This window comes from Lepisma saccharinum, chromosome 13 (assembly GCF_977018435.1).
Source record: "Lepisma saccharinum chromosome 13, izLepSacc3.1, whole genome shotgun sequence".
Taxonomy (NCBI): Eukaryota; Metazoa; Arthropoda; class Insecta; order Zygentoma; family Lepismatidae; genus Lepisma; species Lepisma saccharinum.
The window spans coordinates 70,391,119-70,417,207 of record NC_139241.1 but is presented as its reverse complement, the minus strand read 5'-3'; the positions used below and the strand labels follow the sequence as shown (position 1 = coordinate 70,417,207).

The 26,089-nt window shown below is 40.4% G+C and overlaps 1 protein-coding gene across 2 annotated transcripts in view; it reads right to left on the bottom strand.

Annotated features, from left to right (window-relative positions):
* Positions 1-210: 210 nt before the first annotated feature.
* The window catches only part of LOC145997404 (calpain-9-like), a 219,654-nt gene continuing 193,775 nt past the window's right edge, over positions 211-26,089 (bottom strand). The window contains exons 14-16 of one of the 2 annotated variants that reach the window (XM_083134411.1): positions 19,074-19,266; positions 8,184-8,239; positions 211-3,558 (exon numbers count right to left, since the gene is read on the bottom strand). In XM_083134411.1, the coding sequence (XP_082990537.1) occupies positions 3,358-3,558; positions 8,184-8,239; positions 19,074-19,266 (450 nt within the window). In that variant the 3' untranslated portion in view covers positions 211-3,357. Of the gene's footprint in view, positions 4,924-8,183; positions 8,240-19,073; positions 19,267-26,089 lie in introns of both variants that reach the window. The other variant, XM_083134413.1, reaches the window with a different exon arrangement.

Sequence of the window (26,089 nt, the reverse complement as noted above, 5' to 3'; positions counted from 1 at the left end):
TTTAAGTCCACTTTATGCACAGAAAGGCTAATTGGGACTGAATATACAGTGTGAAGTGGGTTCAGAACCACCGTGCACTTCCATCAGATATCGAACCTGGGACCCCTTGTCTACAAGGTGACAACGTACCACTATGCCACTGGGGAGGCAAGGTAAGAGCATACACACACACACATTATAAAAATAGCATACAGATTGATTTATAATTTTCTTTAATTCATAAATATACATATACTACAATAACATTAACAGTTGACAATTCCACAATAAATTAAGTTATTTTTAATAGCTCAACAATTTCTTTTTAAAAGAAAGATCACAAGAATGAACAGAATGCCAACAATAGTCAGCCTACTTTATACAATATGTACAATATTAACATAGCAATAACTATTTATACATATATTATTTAAAAAATTGATTTTGTCAAAGACCTGTATGACACTTTGGTTGCAATGAGTAAGAACTATGTCCTATGGGAAGAAACATACACTGTAGTTTTGATTCACATATTTAATTACAATAAAGATGGATACCTTTCTTTTTCATTTTGTAAAAGATATTTTGGTTCATGGCAATTTGCATCTAGCTTTGTTTACCACTTCTTAATGCATTTTTATTGTTAGCTGCACAACAAATTATAATCTAGTTTTCCATGTCTCATAGCTTGATATAAGATTTACTATATTAAGGTCACACTGAACCATTTTCCTGAACCACAAAGTATTTTTTTTTTTCAGAAATAGCTTTCCTTTCGAAAAACTGCTACAATATATTGAAAGATTATATTTGTATAGAATTCCTTATAAAGTATGCCAAAGAATGTTCTTGTGGTTTGTGTTTTGTCTAGATATCTCTGATAGAAAAAAGACTTGCAGGGTTATGAAACTATCACATACTTCTAGACTAGAGGTGGTCACCCTCAGGAGGGTGAACCTCATGAGGGCACACCTTCCAAAGACTTGGGAGGTTGAACAAAAATTACCACCTCTGGTCTAGACAACAATGAAATGGAATCATGCAAAGAATCACTGAATGCCCTAGAAGTAATTATGAAAAGATATAGTACTTTATTCGTTTAGAATTTGGAATATCAGCAGTTTTTTGAAAGGAGAGGGAATTTTGAAAATAGTTTTGTTCATGCAGGCCAACACGGCTTTAATTCTTAGCGAGATTTCACCCCGAAGTGACAAAGAACAGGCAACATGTGTCGGTTGAGAATTTCACCAATCGAATGCAGACTTGTACAGCCTGCCATTCCGCTACGGTGTGAAACGTTGCTGTTGATCAGCACATTCCCAAGCGACATGTGTCACTTATCGCTTCAGTCTGAAATCTCAGTAACACGTGTGGAATAAGAGTTTGATAACATTTACATTTGCACAGAAGTCTAGGCAGTGCTGAACAAATGGTACAAATTTGCGATACATATCACAAGAATGAAGTTACTTCAAGATACATGTATCTGAACTTAAAATTGACAAGAAATACAACATATTAAGAACTCTTCATTGAAATTATTAATGCACAATTGGCACAACTTGCCACCATTTTTTGTACAAGTTAATGGATAATGGAGAAGAGTGCAGTTATAAATTTTTGTTAGGGAAGGGTCGGGCAAATGCTATAAAATTGAACAGTTGAAATTAAAATAATATTTTTCATTACTATATCCTTGGGGAGAGACTTCTATTGGATCCACCACATGAGCAACTGGTTTTCTTTATTTCTCACATTTCACATCCTTAATCTACTGAAATGCACAGTAATCCTGCTTTGTTATTAACTTTTTCACCTCTTGGTCAAGAGAAAATCTTTGAAACTTAGGGGGAAAATTTAGTCATGAAGTTAAAGTTCAAATCTTTCACATAAAAATTTCATTTTCGAAACCATTTATTCTTTGGATTAAGTCGCATATAATTTTGACTTGGTTAATGCATGTTATTCTACAAATTTTGAGCAAAGTTACCTTTAACCTTTGGTTATTCTGATGGAATATAATTAACTTTATTTCTGTTTTCAACCATCAAAATAATAAGTTTCTGTTTTTTTTTTTTAACCTTCTGTTAGGCACATGGGGTACCAGTGTCAACTATTGATATTCATTGCGAGATTGCAACACTGAACTATGCTGCTCATAGGTGTTTTGTATAGCTGAATGTTTGTTCTTTGTCTTTTTTCTAAGCTCAGCTGTGTTGTCGTCCATATGCGTACAAATACATAAGAAAAATATGAAATTGCAGATAGACAGAGCACACATAGATATGTGTTAGTGACAAAAGTGAACATGAAAGTGACCACGTGACTCAAAGTGAACATCGCACTGCTTCGTCAGTACATATTTAGGCAGGTATTAGAAAGTGTAGCAGAAAATTGCAACTGATCTTAGAAAAAAGACAAATAAAGAATGTTCAACACACACAGTATAATTCACGGTGTATTTCATACTTTTAAGCTAAGCCCAGTGACAAGTTAAGTTTGCAACAACTTTTCGCATATATAGACCCAAACGTGCGTGCAAAATGTAGTTCCGCTGAGACGGGTTCCATTCAGACATAACTTGCAACAAAACACTTATTTCATTTGTAATAAATAGACAAAATAATACATACATTAACAGGTTTGGACTTGATCGGTTGCAATCACTGAGCAGACAAACTTGGGACCACAGATTCGTCAACTGGGTAGCCGCTTGTGCGAAAGGAACACTGAAACTCAAGAGGGAGTCGAGGAGGACTGGAACACGTTGCAGAGCACTTGGAATCAGTGATACCAGTATTGCACACCCCACTATTTTAACCCTGTGTTTATTGTGATTCATTGCTAATCGTGCTACACAGCGGCAAGAATGGCCGAAGCGAGGTCTTCTGTTCAGCACATGGTTTTGCCCAAGTATTTTGGGTATCACATCATCTGAAGGGAAAAGCTCTTCCTCTTTATGGTAACAAGATCAAAATAAAACAGGCCGTGAGCTGATAAAAATAACGCCGGTGCTTGATAGGTTTCAGCAAACATTCCATTTATGCACTATAGTTCTCCCCCCCCCCCCCCAACATGTAATATGAAAACACATGGTAAGAAGAGGACCCTTGAAATTCAAGAATGGTGGTGTTTAATGATTTCTCCATGTGACTGATTCAGAAGAAAGTGCACGAGGTTTATCATTACTACAATAAACTATCGACTGTGTCAGCCAAGTGGGAGTAATTTGCCGTCAATGTGTGCACGAACTGTGTCTCAGGTGTTGAATGATTTGGGGTTTGAGTTTAGGAGGAGGAAAAGGTTGTTTATTGTTTGGCTACACAAGAATCTCCATGGTATTAAAAAAATATATCGTTGTGAGAAGAAATATGTTTATTATTTGGACGAGACGTGCATCAATGTGGGGCATGCATTGAATAAAGCATGGGAGGATACCACCGCGCAAAACCTCCACCTGGTTTGCATTGAAGAGCTGAGCACTGGGTTGAAGCAACTGGTGTGGAAAGGGGTAAGCGAGAGGCATATTGTTTCACACAGCAATGAAGGCTTTGTTGAAGAAGATGCACATTTACTGTTCTGTGGAAAGAAAGGGAAGGCTGATTATCACCAAGAAATGGACAGACCAAGATTTCAATCCTGGTTTACTGAAGTGATTCATAAATTGAAACCAGAGTAATAGTAGCAGACAATACACTACATTTGTACATATCACCAACAACAAATCATGTCTTTTTCTTTTTTTGGTGGTATAAAGTAGAAGTGTGTGTCTTATAGTAATGGATGTATTGCGAACAAAGCAACCAAGGATTTCATAACTCTATTTCTTTCTATGCCAAAAATAATAACTCACCTAAATTCAAGAGGGGCCTGTCATTTCCTTTTACATTTTTTTTCTTTTTTATGTGCTCGACACATACACACACACAGCGTGGTGTTTCAAAGATATTCCACGATTTATATTAAGCATTGACACATTTATTACATAATTTATGCACAGAAAGTCCTTTAAAAATTGTATGGTTCAGGAGACAAAAACAAGCAAAAATACATTGACATGCATATACGGGTTTTGATGTGTTGTGTGGTTGGCAATACTGCGTATTTTCCCATTGTCTGCAATATGAACAGCTCGGTGCTTGAGGCAACTGACACAGAAGATTCTGAGCATAGTTCTCATGCAGATTGATACATAAAACCTGCTGGAAACTTAACCTGTCACTGAGCTTAGTTAAAAAGTGTTGGGTAACAAGTGTACCCCCATGTGCATAAGTATGTTACAGAAAATGACCGAGGTCAACTTAATTGTTCGAGCCCCTTCCTCCCAATGCCCACAATAATGGACCATAACACTCCATTATGATACTTTTTACAAAATTATCTGCTGCCAAAGGTCACTGCAACTTGTATCACACTTGAACAATACTGGACAGATTGATTGATTGATTTGTTGTCTTTAAGCCCACTTTATGGACAGATAGGCTTATCGGGTCTGGACCTACAGTTTAAAGTGGGATCGGAACCACTATGTGCCTCCACCGGGTATCGAACCTGGGATCCCTTGATTACAAGACGATGACGTTACCACTATGCCATCGAGGAGGCCTTAATAATGGACAGAATCGCAAACAATATGCAAAAATGAAACATCCCCAAAAGTCGCAAATAGTAGATATTCCAGGTACCAGGATTTTTTAAATTCCCTTCGACATCTGTTTTGCTTGTGAGCTGCAATCGTCATGAACGAGTTACGTTTACATTACAGTCTTCGGTCCTCTTGCAGCGGAAGCTAGAATAAATAAAAGCAATGTACATAGTCTATCCTATACACAACACTAGTTGAAGCCGAGCACGGAGCTCCAAAATCTTTGGTATGAACTGTTTCATCAACTTCTGTTGTCTCGTCATTCTTACTGGTCAGGAATATATGGTCATCAGAATCATCTGCAAAAGTTAAAAGGAAGCGGAACTGATAAATATTTCTCTCTCTCAAAATTTCAGATTAATAATGGAATGCCACACAAATATATATATTTTTTGATAGTATTAACAACGCTATAAAGTTTTTAGCTGTTTCCAGTGTATTCATAAGTTCTTATGCATTTAATCTTTAATTAGAAAAGAAAAAATATTCCTGTTTGCCAAAAACTCAATATGCTGACCAAGGCAGAATTTATTTTATTTTAAAACATAAACTAAACCTTACGTTTCAACCTTCTAGCAAGGTCTTCTTCAGACTCTGTATCAAATACAAATGAAATAAAGTACAAAACAGGAAGATATATATATATACACACAAAAATAACTCCCTTCCAGACACAAGATAGTTAGAAAGTTTCTAATTATCTTTCTAACTTTCAAATTATCTTGTGTCTGGAGGGTAATTATTTTTGTGCATATGTATCTTCCTGTTTTGTACCTAATTTCATTTGTATTTGAGTCTGAAGAACACCTTGCTAGAAGGTTGAAACTTAATGTTTAGTTTACTTTTAAAATAAAATAAATTCTGCCTTGGTCAGCATATTGAGTTTTTGGTTATCATGGAAACAAGGCTTAATGGTGTTATAATATTCCTGTTTGGTAGTGTTGTGGTGTGTTTGGAAAGAAAAAGAGACAAGGAAGTGTAAGCGTCAGCATGAGCTAGAATGCGGAGTGGTGCGAGTGCAGGATGTGGTAAGGGTGTTGACGTAGAGAGGTGAATCGTAGTTATGGTGGAAAAGGATGAACGAGAGTAGGGCAGTTAGATTAGAATCGGGAACAAAAGAGCATCCAGGAGACAAGAAGGTCCTCACACATCCCAGGTAAATCCTAGCCAACCTATCACCTAAATGTGAATCTGTCTGTGGTTTTACTAGTTATCAGTAATATGGGAATAAGTGAGTATTTTATAATTCGACTACATACATTTATTGCAGGGGCGGCGCGTGCCTTTTCAGTCAGGCAGGGCACATTTTTCTTTTGGGTGGGGAGGGGGGCAGTTAGCCTCTATATTCCTCTTTAAGGTTTTTGAGGGGAGTTCCTTGATATGGAGTAAGTAAATTGTTCGAACAATTTGGAATAAAATTAACATTCTGATCAAGATATCTCTCCAAAGAGCATTAAATACTCACTACGTAGGAATACGAAAAATCAGCAACATATGGAACAAAAATACATGAATAAAAAAAAAACCTCGAATACTGACGTCGCTTGCAGTAACTAAACTTTGGGTAGATACTGGAATGATTAGGAAAATGTTACACTGCAGTTTCTCTTCCATTGTCAATGAATTGAAAGGCGTAGATATTAAAGTTTATACATGATTCAATGTCATATTCATCAAGTATCCACTAATATCAATGACTAAGTAGGAAGATGATGCAGCGTTAAGTTCAGTTACAACACTTTACATTGGCCATGTACCCCCAAAAAGTTCGTTTATACTTACGAAGATATTCTGCATGTCAAGTTGCTGGAACACAGACACAATTACACAAATAAATAAACACGTACAGTAACTATAAAATCGCGAAAAACTAATTATTTCATAAGCGACCAATACGCACAGACGGAACGCAACACAAACTCACACACTTACTCAAATCCAAATCCGTATTACAATGGGAAGAAAAGAGGAAAGGAGGATCTTTTTGAAAATACGAGGGACTAGTTTGTGCAATAAAAAGTGTTGTCAACTTTTCAGGTCGCCGGAACAAGCGCGAAGAAAAGCATTCGAGGGATTTTTTTCTATCTTATTGCTGCAGGCTGGAAGAATGAATGAACTGCCTACCAAGCGTTGGAAACACTGAACGGTGAACGAGGCAAACATGAATGGGCAGGGCACCTCGTTTACTGCCCAGAGACGGCTACGAATTTTGCGCTTTTTCCATTGTGAAGGGACCGTCCCTTGCCTATGCTGTAAATGTTTTGATCAGTCAGTGACGTCACGTCTCCAGGGCAGAGCCGAAATTGGACTCTCTCCAACAGGACGGAGAAATATATTAACCTCGCACAGGGTGCATGCCCTGTAAGTCTGGTTGCAGCAACGTAGGGGTTGAGGGAAAAAACAAAAAAAATATTTACGCGTATCGTCTCTTCAGAGGAACTTTTTATGTTAAAATTGTTGTGGGGCAGTGCCCTAGTTGCCCTTTATGTAGCATCGCCACTGATTTATTGGCATTTGTTTTTGCCAAGAATTGCCATTGAGTCGACATGAATGGAATGGCATTTCCTGTTGAAGTATCACTGTTATGTGATACACAAAATGCACCTTTAATTGCAAAAACATAAGTTTGAAATTGAAACTGAACTTAATTTTGAAGTGATGTTGACAAAACTTCATTCATAGAGAAAGTTCAACTATAATTCCTGAAGCCAATAATTCCTTCATAATTCAAGGAGAATTTTCAAACTTCATGGTGCAGAGTTCTCTGAGGGTCAGGATCTGCCTGCCAAGTGTTTTTTTGTTTGTTAGGTGATGCATGGTCTGTGCATGGAGTCTCATCACTACCGTTGGCTGACTTTCCAAACTGGAGCCTGCCATTTATTCTTTCAGGTAACTAACTACCCAATTATTCTCACAATGCTGGGACAACACCAAAATTTTGGGGGCTCCCACAGGGAATCAAATCCGGGACCGAAGGTGATAGCATCAAAATCCGGGCCCTGGTGATGCTCATGAATTGAAATAAAAACATCAATAAGTATAGGACAACATCGCTTCGCATCAACCGAATTCTATTCCTTTAAACAACACAGGATGTAGAATATCTTTGCCATTGGTGGTACTACAGAAAAATTGTGACCAGTAAAAAGCAGCACTTTTCCTCTAGTTTATTTGAACAAAAAGGATGGACTATTATTTTGTAACAGGACAAGTCACAAACCAAACAGGACACAGAACTAATTGGTATAATTGGTATGAACGGTCAACTTATATACAAGGTGATTCCAAATTATTGACCCAGTTTTCATAGCCTATGATTTTGAAAATGGAAACAACAGCAGAAAAGAACAAGTATGATTGGTATATAAAGAGGAGGAGGCCAGAAAGATTATGTGCAGGATAGGCATAGGCCAAAGAGGTCAAGGAGAACACCAAGAAGTTTATGGAAGCAGTGGAGGGGCTTGATTGAGCAAGATGCAGTAAAAACATTGACAATAATTTTGAAACACCCTGTAGACTAAATCTTTCTGCTATTATAAAAGCAAAAATAAGTACTTACCTCTTCCAGTGACAGTGGATTTCCTTTCATCTTTGTGTCCAGACTATGATATCTCTCTAGAAATAGTAGATAGATCAATTAGAATGATATCAGTTCAACACATACATTATTTACTCAGATTCCAATATAACATCACAATGAAGTTATAAAAAATGGCATAAATTTGGCTTCACTAAAGTTGATGCTTAGTTATAGTATTGTGTGAGAGTCATTCATGTCAAAACAGGATTTAATTTTTAGACATGCGAAGAGCAATGCCACAACTAAATGCTGAGCATGTATTCAGATTTTAACTGCTTACTTTATTTTTTAAAAAAAGTTGCTGTACATACAGTTGTTTGGTATCTTGTTCACCGCATGAACATTAGCAAATCATATACAGGGCATTTCGACTAAAAGTATCCGAAAATAACGAATTATAATGAAAGAACAAGTTAGTTGTCAATCTAATGCTAAGTCCAATGGAATATCTCCAAAATTTGTTTTATTTTACTTTCGAGGTCACTGATGCAGGCATAGGAATGGATATTGCCTCAGTTTGGATGTGGATGCCACAGCGGAAGGTTCAGTGCATGCTTTCGTTATCAGGATTGGGGTTTGCATGGACTTCATCAAAAAATTTGCAGATGATTTGAAAAGTGTATTATTGAGGCAGATGCTCTAACAATGCCTTGGGTGCTGGAAAACACTTGGTGCAAGCTTGAGGATAGTTTTCACATCTGGCGAGCTACAGAAAGTATCCATATTGAACTTCATTACCCTTCATAAAAACTTAGTGAGTTATGGGAACCCAGGGCAAGAGTAAGCATGACATTCATTTCCTTAGTGTTTGCAACACCGCTAAAAAAGTGAATAGCAAAAACTGGAAAGACATCATAGATGCCGAGTATTAAAGGCAAAAGGAAGTTCGGCCTTAACTGTGATGCCTAGGAAAGTGTTGTATCGTTGCAAACTGCCACCTGAGCAATTTTTTTTTTGCAGGTATGTGTTATATTGGATAGCTTAGTATATTCAAGTTGAAGGTTGTAAATTTTCGTCCAATAGGCTTCATTCCTAAGTATTGCGTTGACATGGTATTGAAAAAGAACACGTTCCCGGCCGGAAGCTGGCAGTCATGAATGTCAAAGATGGCAATGCCGGGTCTAGAGAGTACGGGGAAAGAGGGAACTTGCACTCTTGCCCCTCCTCTCGAGATTTTAGCTATTTCTCCACTTCCTCTCTTACAGCAGTCTAACACAGGGCGGGGGGAATTGTCAACTGTTCTTACAGCATCACCACATAACAATATGCTTGTAGAAAGAGAAAGGAAAAGAAAATGTTCCAGACAAGCCAATAGAAAGTCATCATTGGAGCGAGAAGTGTCAGGTAAACAGTCTATGAAAATACCTTCATTCCATGGATCTGATAATGAATCCTCTTCTATGCAAGTGGATGAAAGAACACCTGATACCTTTAAAAACATTCAAAATATACCTTTCCAGTTCTGTGGTGAATTGTTTGCTGAAACTCCCGAAGGTGAAACGTGTGTTTCCTGTGCAATTTGCCAGCAGTGGTCTCATAAGCAGTGTTCAAACTTTGATCCTTCACATCCTCTGTACGTGTACAACTACTCCCAGTGATATTTTTGTATTCCATTGCTACTTTGTTTCATTTTTAAAATTGTTTGTGTTTGGGACTTGGAAGTACATTATGAGGACTTTCTCATTCAGAGCCATCACAAGTTACATTCCAATCATTTCATTGACAATAATGATCACGTCATTTTTTAAAAAAATAATGTATATTCCAAATACAATATTTGAGCTCATTGTAATGTAATATGTTTTGTATTTCATTAAATGTCTAATGTTTACTTGTGCGTTCCTTCTTACCCTGTGCACCGTTTACTCTTGCCCCATCCTCCCCCTCCATGTAGGACTGCCTTGACGGGGCGAGGGGGCTTAGTAGGGAGGTCAATTTCATCTCATCATTTCACCCATTTTTCATATCCATATCTCACGTTTTTCACCATTCCATCACGTCATTCATCTCCATATCTTTGACCTCCCTCTAAGAAACTTATGTAGGGAGGTCATTTTCATCTCATCATTTCACTCATTCTTCACATCCATATCTCACGTTTTCACCATTCCATCACGTCATTCATCTCCATATCTTTGACCTCCCTATAACTAAGGGTCCTGCTAGAGGAGACAACCTCGATAAAAAACCCCTATCCCAAGGTGTGAGTTGCACGTGCCGATGGGACAGTGTTGGCTGCAGGGGTAGGTGCAGTCGCGAACGTGGCCTCGGGGATTTCGGTTTGGTCCTCGAGTAGCCTCCATTTTTGGGGGTAGGCCTTCCTCGGCATAGAGGGCATGTCGAGGCGACATTTTATGGACCCTCCACTTAAAATATTCTTTGTATATGGGTACAAAAAACAACTCAAACGGGGGGAAACCCCCAAAACGAGCGCGGCCTTCGAGCCCGCTTCAGGTAATGGAAAAGACAAGTAACGTGCCACGTTATCTTGTAATTAGTATAGTGCAGAAGACCGATAGTAACGATGAATCTGCAACAACCAAGAAACATCCAGCAGCTACATTAAAGGACTTGTCACCATTTCTGATCAAGAAGCAGCTAGACTACGCCGCTGGTTCAGACGTACCAGAAATAAAATAGCTGCAAAACGGGAGTCTACTGATCCAGACCAGCACAGATCGCCAGACAAACAACCTTTTAAAGCTAAGATCTTTGGGCGACTTCCCTGTTAATGTTGAACCTCACCGTCAACTTAACAGTAGTAGAGGTGTGATTCGCCACTGGGATCTGCTAAATGCTGAGGAGGAAGAGATTCTTGAAGCACTCTCAGACCAACATGTGACCGCAGTGCAGCGAATAAAGACGCGTAAGTCCGGAGAACTAGTACCAACTGCTTCACTCATAGTGACGTTTCAAACGACCACTCTCCCAGATATTGTACGGGCAGGATATTTGAGACTCAAAGTCCGTCCGTACATCCCTAACCCGATGCGGTGTTTCAAATGCCAGCACTTTGGGCACACTCAGCCTTCCTGCAAGGCCACTACCGCCCTTTGTGGTAAGTGTAGTAAGCCTGATCATGGGACCGAACCTTGTTCTTCAGGTCCCAAATGCATTAACTGCCAAGGCGAGCACCCAGTCTGGCATCGTGACTGCCCCTCTTTCCAACAAGAGAAGAAAATCGGAGAGTTGGTCGTCACAGAGAAAATCTCTGCTGGTGAAGCAAAACAACGTCTCCGTGACAGCATACGCACTAGTTTACCTGTGCCATTCGCTACAGTTGCTGCAGCTGCTCTTAGCCGTCGCAGTATCGGTGTACAAACCAGCGACGTGTCCACTCAAACAACAACGCTTCCTGTAGTAGCTCGTCCTGCTTCGAGGAAATCAGCAACCACTCCTCGCTCTACGGAGAAAAAGTTCAAGCAGGTACATAGTAAAGAATACTTCCTCAAGACCAGTAGCTCTCCAGTCAGGGTGGCAGCCACCACCCTGAAACTTAAGGCGCAGCTGAAAGCTGCCCGGCGGGCGCTCAAAGCACCCGTCCCCACTCCCCCTTCTTCATCCCCTTCGCCCTCTGTGTCCTTACCTGAGGACATGATACAAGACGAAGCCGCGGATGAAGAATTTATCAAGGTGACAGGGCCTAGAAACAGAGTACGCCTCAAAAGGTAACTATAATACCTCCCGCTATGGCTTATTGTCTCCAATGGAACCTTAACGGTTTCCGTATGCATCTCGAGGAACTGCAAATCTTAATATCTGAATTTGACCCTGCCATCATATGTCTCCAAGAGACACATTTTCGTCCAAATGAATCAGTGATTCTCAACGGATACACACTTTACCGCACTGACAAGCTTCCTGAGGGTCGTCGTGCACACGGTGGTGTTGCAATCGGTGTTCGAGATAACATCCACTCAACGCCAATCTTTCTCACCACCCCCCTCCAAGCGGTCGCTGTGCGGGTCCATCTACCACAGCCAATATCTGTGTGCTGTGTCTACATCACAAGGGAGGAGCGATTCTCTCTTGACGACCTCCTTTCTATTTTCGACCAACTTCCGTCTCCTGTAGTTCTTTTGGGCGATTTTAATTCCTACAATCGTTTGTGGGGCTCCATTCGTACAGAGCCCCGGGGTCAAATTGTAGATCAATTCCGTGAGGCATCAGCTTTAACGTTGCTGAATGATGGGACTCCCACATATTTCAGTCCTTCCTCAGGCACACACTCTGCGTTGGACTTGTCCTTCTGCAGTCCCAGCCTTGCTCCTACCACATCTTGGAGCGTTCACCCTGATCTCTGTGGGAGTGATCACTTCCCTCTCATTCTTACCTTCGAACATCTTCAGCACTCACGTGAACAACACCCTCACTGGAATCTCAGTCGGGCCGACTGGGATGCCTTCGAGCGTGCAGTGGACCTTGAAATCGATCTTGCGTCGACTCTACCACCAATCGACGCCTTAGATGTCTTTGTGTCACGAGTGCATGATGCTGCACGCGCCTCCATCCCACATCCCTGTGGACCTGCGAGGCGACGACCAGTCCCATGGTGGACTGCGGAGATCAGTGCAGCCATCAAGGACCGCAATCATGCTCTCGATCGATTTAATAGAAACCACACTGCCGCAAACCTAGAGCAGTTCCGCATTAAGCGTGCCCGTGCCCGTCGGCTCATTCGAGCCAGTAAGAAGGCGTGCTGGGTCCAATACGTGTCTTCCCTGACGAAGCAGGCTTCGTCGAAAGCCGTTTGGACCAAAGTACGTCGCATCCAGGGGGGTGCATCTACTCCTCTGAGCGCTCTGGAGCACGACGGGACGTTGCACACCGATTCTGGAGACATAGCTAATATCTTGGCCACGCAGTTTTCTGATGCGTCTAGCTCTGAAAATTATGAACCACGTTTCCGCCGTGAGAAGGACCGTCAAGAACGACGCCCTCTAGTTTTTCGAAGTCATAACAACGAGCCATACAACTCTCGATTCACTGAACGGGAGTTCGATCAGGCGCTTCGAGATTCAAAGAATACAGCTCCTGGAGTGGACAAGATCCACTATGAGATGCTTCGTCATCTGCCCATTGGAGCAAGAAATTTCCTTCTGGCGGTATTCAACAGGTTTTGGTTGGAGGACTCTTTCCCCACTTCCTGGAAAGAAGCTATTATTGTTCCCATCCTGAAACCAGGTAAACAACGCACCGCAGCCTCGAGTTACAGGCCTATTGCCTTAACCAGCTGTGTGTGCAAGTTGATGGAACGCATGATCAACAAGCGTCTCACCTGGTTTTTGGAGGAAAACTGCTTGATAAGTAATTTTCAATGTGGTTTTCGCTCCAACCGTTCCACACTGGACCATCTGGTTCAGCTGGAAACACACATTCAGGATGCATTTCTCAACAAGGAACATTTAGTTGCAGTTTTCTTTGACCTCCAAAAAGCATATGACACAACGTGGCGCTTTGGCATCATAAAACAGCTCCATTCTTGGGGCGTGCGTGGCCATATGGCGTACTTTATTAAAAACTTTTTATCCGATCGTTTTTTCCGCGTACGTGTTGGGAACTCCTTTTCGGATCTTCACGAACAAGAGAACGGTGTCCCGCAGGGCAGCGTATTAAGTGTGACGCTGTTTGCCATAGCAGTGAACAGCGTTATGGCAAGCATTGTTGCCCCTGTACATGGTCTACTGTATGTAGACGACCTCACGATCTTTTGTCGCTCACGGAATCTCGCGTCAGCTTCTCGTCAACTCCAACTGACGATAAACCGTTTGGTTGAGTGGTCCTCCCAAACAGGTTTCACCTTCTCATCCGAGAAATCCGTGTGTGTTCACTTTTGTCGTCAGCGTACATGTCATTTCAATCCTGACCTGTACATGGGGAAATCTCCCCTGTGCTTCGTGAATGAGGTCCGCTTCCTGGGCCTCATTTTCGATAAGAAATTAACATGGCTCCCTCACCTTCGCCAGTTAAAATTCTCTTGTCTTCGAGTTCTCAACCTTCTACGCGTTTTATCTCATACTTCTTGGGGTGCTGATAGGACGGTATTGCTTCGCCTATACCGTGCACTCATCAGGTCGAAGCTAGATTATGGATGTGTTGTGTATTCTTCTGCCCGCCCATCTAGACTTCGCATCCTAGACACCGTCCACCATGCTGGTATACGTGTGTGCACTGGTGCCTTTCGGACCAGTCCAGTCGCCAGTTTGTATGTAGAGGCATCTGAGCCGTCGCTGTCTCTGCGAAGACAGCGGCTGGTTGTTAACTACTTCCTCCATCTTCGCTCGATGCCTTCACATCCTTCATTCCACACCATCTCAGACGAGGGTAGGCTGGCAAGGTATCGGCTCCACCCTAGTGTCACTAGACCATTTGGTGTTCGTGCAGACGAGATCCTGTCAGCACTTGGTGTTGACAGTGATCTTCCTGGCGTCTCTCCACTCATTTCGCCTCTCCCTACCTCGGAGTTTCCTGCACCTTCCATCGATTTTTCTCTGACTGCTCTTCCAAAGTCAGAGACACCAATGGTTGTATACCAGCAACGGTTTTTAGAACTTCGTGCTAAGCACCCCAATTTTAATGTGTTTTACACGGATGGGTCCAAGACATTCGAATCAGTTGGTTGCGCCTTCGTCCTAGACTCTCAAAGTTCCAGTTACTTGCTACATCCTGCCTGTTCCATCTATACGGCAGAGTTGTACGCCATTCTAAAGGCACTGGACTTTGCAGACGTCAATGGTCTGAAGAAAGTCCTTGTGTGCTGTGATTCGACCAGCGTGTTGCAGTCTCTGGATTCGCCGTATTCCCGGCATCCCGTAGCGCAACGCATATTCAGACGGCTTGTGTCCTTATCTGCCAGCACAGACGTACACTTCTGTTGGGTCCCTAGCCACGTGGGCATCCAGGGGAACGAAGCAGCTGATGCTGCCGCCAAGTCTGCTGATGCAGATGGCGACGTTCTCGTCCACCTTTTGCCAGCTAGCGACCTGCAGAATGTGTTCCGTTCTCGCCTTCTTGACACTTGGCAGACCGAGTGGGATGTGGAAACGGGGAACAAGCTTCACGCTGTTAAGCCCACCATAGGTGTTTGGCGTTCCTCGTCTCGTCCCTCTCGGCGAGAAGACGTTATTCTTACCCGCCTGCGTATAGGACACAGCCGTCTCACGCATGGTCACCTACTGCAAGGGCTGGACCCTCCGTTGTGTCGTACTTGTAATGTTATTTTAAGCATCCGACACATTCTCGTTGAATGTGTCGATCTTGCTTACCTCCGGCAGACTTTTAACCTTTCCGGCTGTTTGTCATCCCTCTTGGGTGATGACAGCAGTATTTTATCACGTGTTTTTAGTTTTTTGCGAAGAGCTGGACTCTTCCACCGTCTGTAAGGAGGTTTTTAGTTTATTCTGACTTTTTAATGTGTTGTGTTTGTCTCGTGCAGGTCTTTTTACAACCTTGCACTTTTAGTTTTTCCCAAGGGGCTATCTACACCCTTTTTTTTTAAAATTAAGTCAGAATTTTAGATAAGGGGACATTTCCCCGTACACATAGAAGGGTGCGAAATGGCCTTAAGTGCCGACGCACCCAGAAATTTTAACTCACTCCACTCTTGCCCCATCCACCGGGGCAAGAGTAAATATTTCCCCGAGTCCCCGAGTTTCGAGATATTTTCTGTGGCACATTTGTAGTTAGTCTAGTTTCATAAACGTGTCATTACTACGATACTAGAATCTTGTACTTTTCATGCCCTACCCAGGGCTGTCCACGGAGGGGGTTTCATGACGTGCCTGCGTCATGGAAATTTTTTGTGGGGACACAATTTTATACCAATTCTATATATCTTCACAAAAAAATGGGGGGGGGGGGGTTATTTCGTTCGATTGACTTGTTATTGATTTTTAGTTTTGGTTATAATGTACAGTTTTTCTACCTACCTGTGGGTGATCATGGCAATAGGTTTGAAATGAAACGCCACCTCTTATGGCTTTAGTATCCGTTTGGATGGAGGGGAAGGGGGGGGGGCATGCTGTTCACATTATACAAGGTTAGTCGAGCAGGCGAACTGTGAAGAATAAGGTTCAGTACACTAACAATTTCAGTGAGCCTGAGCAGTTTTATACGTTTTATGTTAGTAAACATGAAAGTGAGCCTAAAGTCCCTAAAGTAAACATATATTGCTTAAATATGTCTATCATATTGTTCCGCAAATTTTGTGTGACCAAAATAATTTCAGTAAATAATCGGGCATAAAGGGGGGTGGGGGTGAATGTTCTCCTTTTGGGGGTGGAGTGTGTCATAGTCCTTGAGGGGGGGGGGGTATGAGTACCCCTGGTCCTACCATTGTAATCTCTTTACTCTATGTGTTTAACTTATACAAGGTAGAATCAAAAAGTAAGGTAACAAGTGCCCTGAAAATGTACAACGATATGCTAGTAACTGTTTTTTTGTGTGTGTGTTGTAGGTATTGATGGATAGTGTCCCTGGTGACCTCTAGAGAGCAGCACGGTGACACAGTTGCAGAGAATCGCAGTTCGAAGATGGCAGGGTTACTGGAAACATGGTCAAATGTGGAAGTGCGAAGTGTGATCAGGTTTTGACAGCACGCGGAATGGATTGGTCACCCGCTGGAACACGTGCTTAGACAAATAAGGTGACTATGTGGAATGTTAGTGTGCAGTGTCATGTATACCCTGTCACAGTTTAGGCAACCACGACATAAAAGTTTCTGTGGAAAAAAACTTGTTACCTTACTTTTTGATTCTACCTTGTAACTTGTCTTCCAAAACAAGGTGTTCACTCTTGCCCTCGTTTCCCGTAACTTGTGTAATCGGTGCTCGAGTTTGTTTGAAGTCCCCTTTATGCACAGAGGCTAATCAGGACCAGACCTACAGTTTAAAGTGGGATCCGAACCATATTGTGCAATGTGCCTCCAGCAGATATCAAACCCAGGATCCCTTTATTACAAGATGAAGATGCCTACGAGAAGGCCATCTTAAAGTGGAAATTCATAGTTGGGCGGGAGGGGTCCTTTGTTTGAATTTTGGAAAAAGAGAGGGGGATGTTTCCTTGAATCAACATGGAAACAACACAGGTGAGGGTCTGTTTATACAGTTTTCCTATCATGTTCTATTAAAATTTTCTCACCCAGCTTTCTTGGCCCCCCCCCCACTTCAGCCACTGTTTATAATAATAAAAGATATATTTCAATAAAACTTATAGCTGCTGCGATATGTACGAGGGTCACTATTTATATTTTGAGCCTAACAATGAAAAAACAGGAATTTGGCATTGAAAACTGCTTTATTGTTTTTTGAAGTATTCTCCTTTATGGTCAATACACTTTTGCATTCCTTCGAACCATTTGTCAAAGCAGTTTTTCCAATCTTCTTGAGACACCTCCATAATATGGTTTTTGAACGCATCAACGGAGTCTTCCGCCGACGAAAATCGTTGTCCACGCAATTTATTCTTGACATTCGGGAACAAGAAGAAGTCATTGGGTGCCAAATCAGGACTGTACAGTGGATGACCCATCAATTCGATTTTTTGACTGTTCATAAAGTCGGTTGTTAAACGAGATGTGTGACAGCTGGCATTGTCTTGATGAAGAATGATCCGACGGTGTTTGTTTGTTTTCCGTATTTGACCGAAGACCTCTGGCAAACAAATTGTTGTGTACCATTCAGAGTTGACCGTTCTACGTTCCTCTAAAGGCACAGTTGCCACATGACCAGTTTTCCCGAAAAAACAGGTGACCATTTGTTTCGATGTGCTTCGAGCGCGAACGACTTTTGTTGGATTGGGTTCATCTTGAAACACCCATACAGTCGACTGCTGTTTACGTTCCGGCTCATATCCATATATTCATGATTCGTCGCCTGTTACAATCTTATATACGTCTTTTGAAGCACCACGATTGTATTTATTGAGCATTTGTTTGCACCAATTGACGCGAGCGTCTTTTTGAGTTTTTGTCAAATTGTGTGGGATCCAACGAGAACATACCTTTCTCACAGGTAATTGATCATGTAATATTTTATATATGCTGGTGGAACTAATGCCTATGGTTGCCTCAATCTCACAGTATGTCACATGACGATCTTGCACTATTAGGTTTTGCACAGCATCAATGTTTTCTTGAACAACAACTGATTTTGGACGACCTTCGCGAATCTCATCGGTGAGCGAATGGCGGCCACGATTAAATTCGTTATACCAGCGTTTCACAGTGGCAAAGGATGGGGCTTCATCGCCAAATGTGGAAGTAAGTTGATCGATGCACTCTTGTCTTGATAATCCACGTCGAAAATCATAAAAAATCACCGCACGAAAATGTTCACGAGTTAATTCCATTTTATTGTTGTCGCACAATCTCCAAGGCAACATAAACAACACAAATGAAGCTATTGACAAAACATTTGAAGTACGTTATGGTCAATAATGCCAGACGATTCTGTGCAAACGTCAAATCGCGCCTAACTTCAATCAGTGTTGCCAAGGCTCAAAATATAAATAGTGGCCCTCGTATGTGTGTATTTTTAAATACTTTTAGCACAAACACCATGTATAATAACAGGTTTCATAAACTTGTTTCCATTGGTAGTGGAGAGAGCAAGAAAATTTTTCCTGAATTTATTTCTATGCGAAACAGCAACAATATGGAGATAACTCCAGGCCACATACACATTTTGGTAAGATATTTAGTGAAATATCAAAAGTGAGTGCCTATCCCACAATATTTCTGGTCCCCATCTGCCTAGACTAATTTTTCTAGTATCTTCACTGCTCTGCAGAGGCTCGCTATCTCCATGCATTGACATAATACTTTTGCATAAAACTACACAAAAGAAAAGTTTTCTAAAATAATTAACTTACCGTGTGCCAAATGTAGTCTCACCATGGCCATTATGAAACACTCTGCTGTCAAAACCTTGTTCTTTGCAAACCTTAGCACCAGACACTCAAGGACTTTGTTGCTGACTGTACTCCCCGCTTCCCAAAGCAACAGCCTCAGGTTGTAGCTACTGGTTTTGCCATTGTGACTTCTGTCGAATTTCTGGAAGGCTGACTGCAATTGAAAAGTAGAAATGAAAAATCGTTAACATAGTAACTGTTAAAAATAGCATTGACCCATTACCACTATGAACCAATACTGATATTCTTACCAATTCCTACTGATACTTGAAAATTTTAACGGTTTAAAGTACAGTAAAACCTCGTTAATCTGGACTAATGGGGGGATAAGTTGACCGGTTTAACGAAACGCCAGATTAACTGAAATAACCTAAAAGAACAGTAGAAAGTGCATTAAAACTCCGTTTGTAGCAACAAAACACGTTTATTATGTTGTATTTAATCTTTATTGGATTTTGGTCGATATATCGACCATCGAATATAAGGTGCTACTCGTATTTGGTCGACCATGCAGCTGATTACAAAATTCCTGTTTTTTTATTATCTTGATACTTTTCTGTTTAGTCGGAAACACTTACAGTGGGTTAAACGAAGCTTTGGCACATCATGTGGATGCACCCCCTCCCCCCGAGTCCAAATTTACGTATGGAAGTTGGAGCGAATTTTAAATTCATACACTTATTTGGCAAAAAATGTTATAACTGGTAGACTGTTTGACCAATCTACTTCGGGGAACTTTTGTTTTTCAGCTAGAACATCAGATCATGCAACCGTGCAGAAATAAAAATGCCAAAGCCAATAAGAGGGGTTGGGTGGGTCGCATCCCCCAACTTTCAATAAAAAAAATCATAAAAATAGGGCGTTTGCCACCTCTTTCCCTGCTATTTTGGGAAGGGGACGCAAACTTTAGCCTTAGTTTCAAAGATTGGTCCTTTCTCAACCAAATGAAAGTCATTTCATGTTCTTGGGTGCATTGCATTATCGAATATGTGAAACAAACTCCCCATTTTTATGATTTTTTTTATTGAAAGTTGGGGGCCGCGGCTTACCCAACCCCTCTTATTGTCTTTGTCATTTTGATTTCTGCACGGTTGCATGCCCTGATGTTTTAGCTGAAAAAAAGGTTACCAGAAGTAGATTGGTCAAATAGTCTACGAGTTATAACATTTTTTGTCAAATAAGTGTACGAATTTAAAATTCGCGCCAAAAGACTCTGCGTAACTGGGGTTACTTTCTGATGACCCCCTCGGCAGAGTAAAGGTTAAAGGGCATAGGCCTTAATACACTATAAAGTACAGTACAAAGTCTGCGGGAAACAGAATTTCATCAGTGGTTGACTGCCTTTTCTTTGGGAAGTTTTCTTGTTGACTTCTAGCCACATTTAAAACCTTGCATTCTGATTTATTTATTTTCTTGGCCTTTTGCCTGTCCAGATTAAGTGAAGTTCGGCTTATCAAGGTCTTACTGTAGTTCAGAATATTTACTAATTTTAATATGCATGCATTCCATTGCAACTATAGCATTGCTTTGAAATATACATAATTTCACATGACATATTAATTTAATCCACAATGTTGTTGCCAGTGGCATAGCGCAGTTCTTTGGGGCCCCACTGCAAGTAAAATATTGGGGGGCCCGCTTAGTGAAAAATTATATGGAGATGATGCCAGAGTGGGACAGACGCACAATAGTTAGCTGGTCCCCTTCTCCCAGTTGTAAAATCAATGATCTATTACTGCAAATACCCTGACTTCCCATTTTTGTCATCGACTTAGGCAATATATCAGTGCAGTAGTTTCTTGATAAATAACTAGAAGAAGAAGTTGGAACTATTTCTTCTTACTTCAACACAGCAGCACAGCCAGTATTCTTGTTTTTTTTGGGGGGGGAGATGCTTCACACAGCCAAATATATTGTTTGTGATCCTTTGTATTTTTGGTTCATAATTTTAACAATGCCATTTCTTTTCTATAGACCACTGATATTTCTTAAAGGCTTTTTCATGAAGCAAGAACCATTTTCGTAATAGATCATTAGCGCTGGAAGACTGTGTGTGGGGGGGGGGGGGGGGTGAGTGTAAGGGACACAGGAGGATGCTATCCCCAGCTAAGAAAAAATGAAGACCATCCTCCACTTACTGCATTATCTTTACATTGATCTACGTAAGGATCCTTCCTTCTATCCGCTAACTTGAACAAGCAAATTTGCAGCTAGGAATTTTCACTTCAAGCACTGGATACACTGTATACCATAGGCGTAGCTACGGCTAGGCACACCCTAATGGGCTGCTTTATCAAAGAGAATTAAAGACAGATATTTCAATAAGAGAGAAAATAAGCGACAGTTTGTAAGAAGTTGAAAATGTCATTACTTGGTACAAACGTGTGCATTATCGCTGATGAAACTAGTGTCTATAGATTTTCGATTTTTTGATGTCATTGGAGAAAAGATATTTACTGCATTCTACTCTGTACTACAGCGCCTTTCTTCTATACCTGTCACAAGCTGCACGTGTGAGAGAGAGATTTCTCCAAGCTTACCCAAGTTAAAACTAAATTAAGAGCAACTCAGAAGCAGGATAGATTGGAAGCCCTGCTCTTGCTATTTGTGGAACAAGAAAAAGCTTAGTCTATTGATGAAAATGAAGTTATTGATGAGTTTAAGAACATTGTACCTTTTGACAGACGTCTCTTGTTATAGATGACGTGTATTTTGTGGTATTTGTTTGTAACATTTATGAACATTTTTTGTGTGTGTAATTTCTATGCAATTTGATTTTTTCTACTACATATATTCAGAAATTTTCAACACTGTCATTTAGTGAATTTATATTCCTTTACAAACATCAGTGCAGTTAAAGAGCCAAGTGATTGTGTTGCAAAATATGCTATTAAAAAGGCACAAGACCTAATTTTTTTCTTTGTGCACACCCAAATATGAAGTTCTAGCTACGCCTATGCTGTATACCCTACATGGCGGATTAGGGGCTACTGGATGTAAGGGCAAAGGGATAATTGCCCCAGGGCTCCACCTCCTGAGTTTTTGGCCCCCTTTGAAGTAAAACTAACAGGTATGGACAATGAGGGAAATTTATCTCTGATCTTATTTCAATTTCACATTGAGGCTTGGGGGCCCCTTGGAAATATTTGATGGAAAGTTACATATCAAATATAACGTGTAAAACTAATGTTACTGGTAAAAAAAAGCCACGAATTATCATATTTGTTTGTATAGGTATTGTGTAGCAATAAGTCATCAACTGATTTAGCAACTGAATCTTTCTACTGGATTCATAACTATACTACACTACATTTACAACAAACTGCATAGCTATAAAGGTAGTTAAGGTAATGAGAGAACTTTCCTATCGATGGCCATCTGTGAGCAAGTAAGTTAATTCTGCATTTCGGAGGAGACCCACATGTCAACTTGCCTGGCCCCTCTGTCTGAGACAATACGACCCTGCTTATTATGGCAGACATCATATGATATGTTACTGAAACCAGATTCTGGTTCGTAAATCCATTTTTTGAATAAGCAACACTATCTGTTGAATTTCTAATATTATATAAAATTTCAGGAGCACAGAGAGAGAACTTTGCGGGGCCTCTCCACCTCGGGGCCTCACACATTGTACAGTCTTGGACAATGCTGGGTTGTAACGACCCTATTGAAGAAGCACTGAAGCAAGCCCTCGGTGTCTGACCACCAAGCACCTTGTGAGTAGACAACCCAAACAGCATTGCAATTCTGCGGCTTGTATACCAGTCACGGGGATACATCACTGTAAATTGAGTAGTGATGCCTAAGAGAAATACGAGATGAAGATTGTTGGAAGTAATGTCTCGTGTTCTCGACATGGAATAATTCTCGGTCCAAGTTACGTTCCATTATTTAATGTTGTTTGGTAACGAACCTGACGGACTGGGTTTATATTTTCACCCCTTGCAATACACTAAGTTCTATATTTTACAGTTATATTAATGCTTTGAACGAAAATAATACCTAGAACAACATCCAACACACGTTCACACCACTCTTGTCACACACATGCACGTGAAAACGCACACACAAAGCTAAGTTTTAACTTCCAAGTGAATGTCCAAATGACAGTAAACGGAGAAGCATGATGTGCGAAGCATGTGATATTTCACAGAATGAATGCGTCTATTTTTGACACACGTGGTTTCTATTAATAGAGAATGAGACAATTATCAGAAATAAAGATGCATTTACTTTTTCATGTGCTGAGGAAGGAAACAGACTGACTGGAAAAAAGAAAATGTAGTGCTATTGATAGTGTGTTGGTTAGCGTGCAGAGCTTTCATCAGCGAGGCCTGGGTTCGATCCCCACCATGGGCAAATTTTTTTATTATTTTCTTGCAGTGAACAAGTTTATTATTTTGTTTTCTAGGCATTTTAACGAAAGGATACACATCAAATTTAATATTTTAATCTGTCCTTTCATTCTTCTAATACGTTCTCTATCACAAGGGATATAGAAATTCTCTATCTTGGCCAAAGATATTTTCTCAATAGTTCCGTAGCTACGATTCTCCAGCCCCTTCCACCCATTTATTTATTTACTTTCTTCATATCTACTCACGAAATACTATGAATGTAGCGAAAACACACAGATATAGTTAGAACAAGAAACACACCTCGCATCGAAGGTTCCAGGTTTGAATTCTGGATTTATTGCGAGGGTGGATTATAACTGTGTGTCTATTTTTCATCTTCGTCTAAAAAACATTCCTCACTATTCCAGTGATTAACTTAGGGAGAGACCAAAGCTACTCAAATAGCAAAAGTACAGAAAACGCATGCCACACCTGGCTACGCATGTTATACCTTGGGAATTAGCAATCTGAAAATAAACTTTCGTTTTGGTGGACTACTTGCAAAATCGTTTCGTTTGGAGTGTTGTCTAGCGTGTTGGCTAGCGTGTCGGACTAGCGTGCGGGCAACCTGAGTTCGAGCCCACCAGAAGGTAACTTTTTTGTCTAATTTCAGCCAACCTTATTTATAAAAATTGAGTTTTCTTCAAAACCTTTTGAATTACATGCCACTTCGTATGTTAGTAATCTACAAGCAGAAAAATGAACATTTCTTGTTCCGAAGCGACGATGTATTTGTGTATACGTTGAAAAAAACATATTTATTTATTAGCGGAAAGCATGCAGCCACGTTATAATTGAGATCCCTTCCTAGTTGTCAGTGCTAATATGGCAGTAGCTACATTCTGTCAACACACCGACTTTAACGCTCCCCGTAACGTTACCTTTCCACGTTTCAAAATCGTGAGTGCTGTCTAAAGCAGTGGCGTGCGGTAACGTTTAGACTAGGGTACGCAAGAGAAATACGTAAGTGAAATTCTTAGTGGATAATTTACCAAACTTTGAAAACAATACTAGTGGCTGTATCAAATGCATTCATATGCACACAAAAAGAAAAAAAAGATTTCTGCCGCATTTTTTGTTATGTTAAAGGAAGCAGAATTTAAGCTTCCTTTATGCACACTAAAGCTGATTGAAGTTAGTTGAATTGAAATGGGATCTAATTCAGGATTTTTTTTATATAAGATATAACCTTAAAACGCTACCGGAGAGATTCAGATGTAACACGATAAAACATTTGTATGATATTTTATATACTTGCTTCGCAAATATATTCTCAAAAAACGTGCAGCCCAACAAGTCAACCTTGATTAGTTTCTTCATGCAGCGCGATGCACATTGAACGGGAACGAAAGAACAGACAAATGTTTAAATAAGTAATATCTTAAATAAGGGTTGAGGAAGAAATATACACATAAGTAAGTTTTTTCCTGAAAATGCCTAACATACTGCTTACCATCTTTCGTAACTCCAGCCTGAGACAAGTCCTCCAATTCAGGAACAGGCCTCCCATTTCGGATTATTTCCACTTTCTTTTCATAACTATATGACGAAAAACCCCTCTCCAGAACGTCATCGACAACTCCCGATTCCATATTATTTCTATTTCTCCTCTTCACCGCAATGACAAAACAATAATAAGAACGAAACACTGCAAATTTCACACGCAAGACGGAAGAAACAAAAAACGTCAATCTCTCGCGGTAACAAGTGTCTCCTTCCTCGAAATAGCCACTCACATTTGTAGATGAATGGATCAGGGTTGTCAGTCGACGAGATATTTTGTAGAATGTAGAAATTACGGACTCTCGTAGAAAATGCATCAGAATAGAATGGTATTAATCCCAACACACTTCAAAAGCTCAAATAAACGTTGGGCAGGGTTCGAAGTCCTGAGGGGGAATGGAGGGATTTCCCCCCACCAATAATATTGGCCACAAAAATCCCCACACCAAAATTTCCCCGGGGGGGGGGGGGAGAGTTTTTGTTATAACAATGAAAGATGAAGGATAATATTGAAAACATACACTACCTCTTCAAGAGATATTTAACAGATCTACACCAATACCAAAATATGTACAATAGAAGTAAAACAAGAATGCAAGACAAATAGAAAAGCTATTGCATAATAAAACGATTCCAACTATTTTTGTAATTTATTGAATTAATTGTAATTAATTTATTCTTTAACCCGTTAGTAAATGAATTTGTTTGCTACTTTATAAATATCTCATGTATATAAAAGTAACAAATTGATTTCTTTCTATGTATTTATTAATAATGCATTTTTAAATATTTAGAAATTCATTATTTTTTATATGCAATGACATTATAAATATGTATATCATAATTATATTATGTGTATATGTAATATATGCGCGCGCGTGTGTGTAGATTGAGATATCTCCCCACCCCACCACAACCAATATGATGTTGCACCCTTATGTTGGGCACAATGTAACGTCCATTTACATAACTTTGCAACGTAAGGGAGCGGGGGTACATTCGAATCCCATAGGAAGCATTGTGTTTATGTTTTTTCTTTCGTTCATTTATATCGTCGGGTCAACAGTCAACACC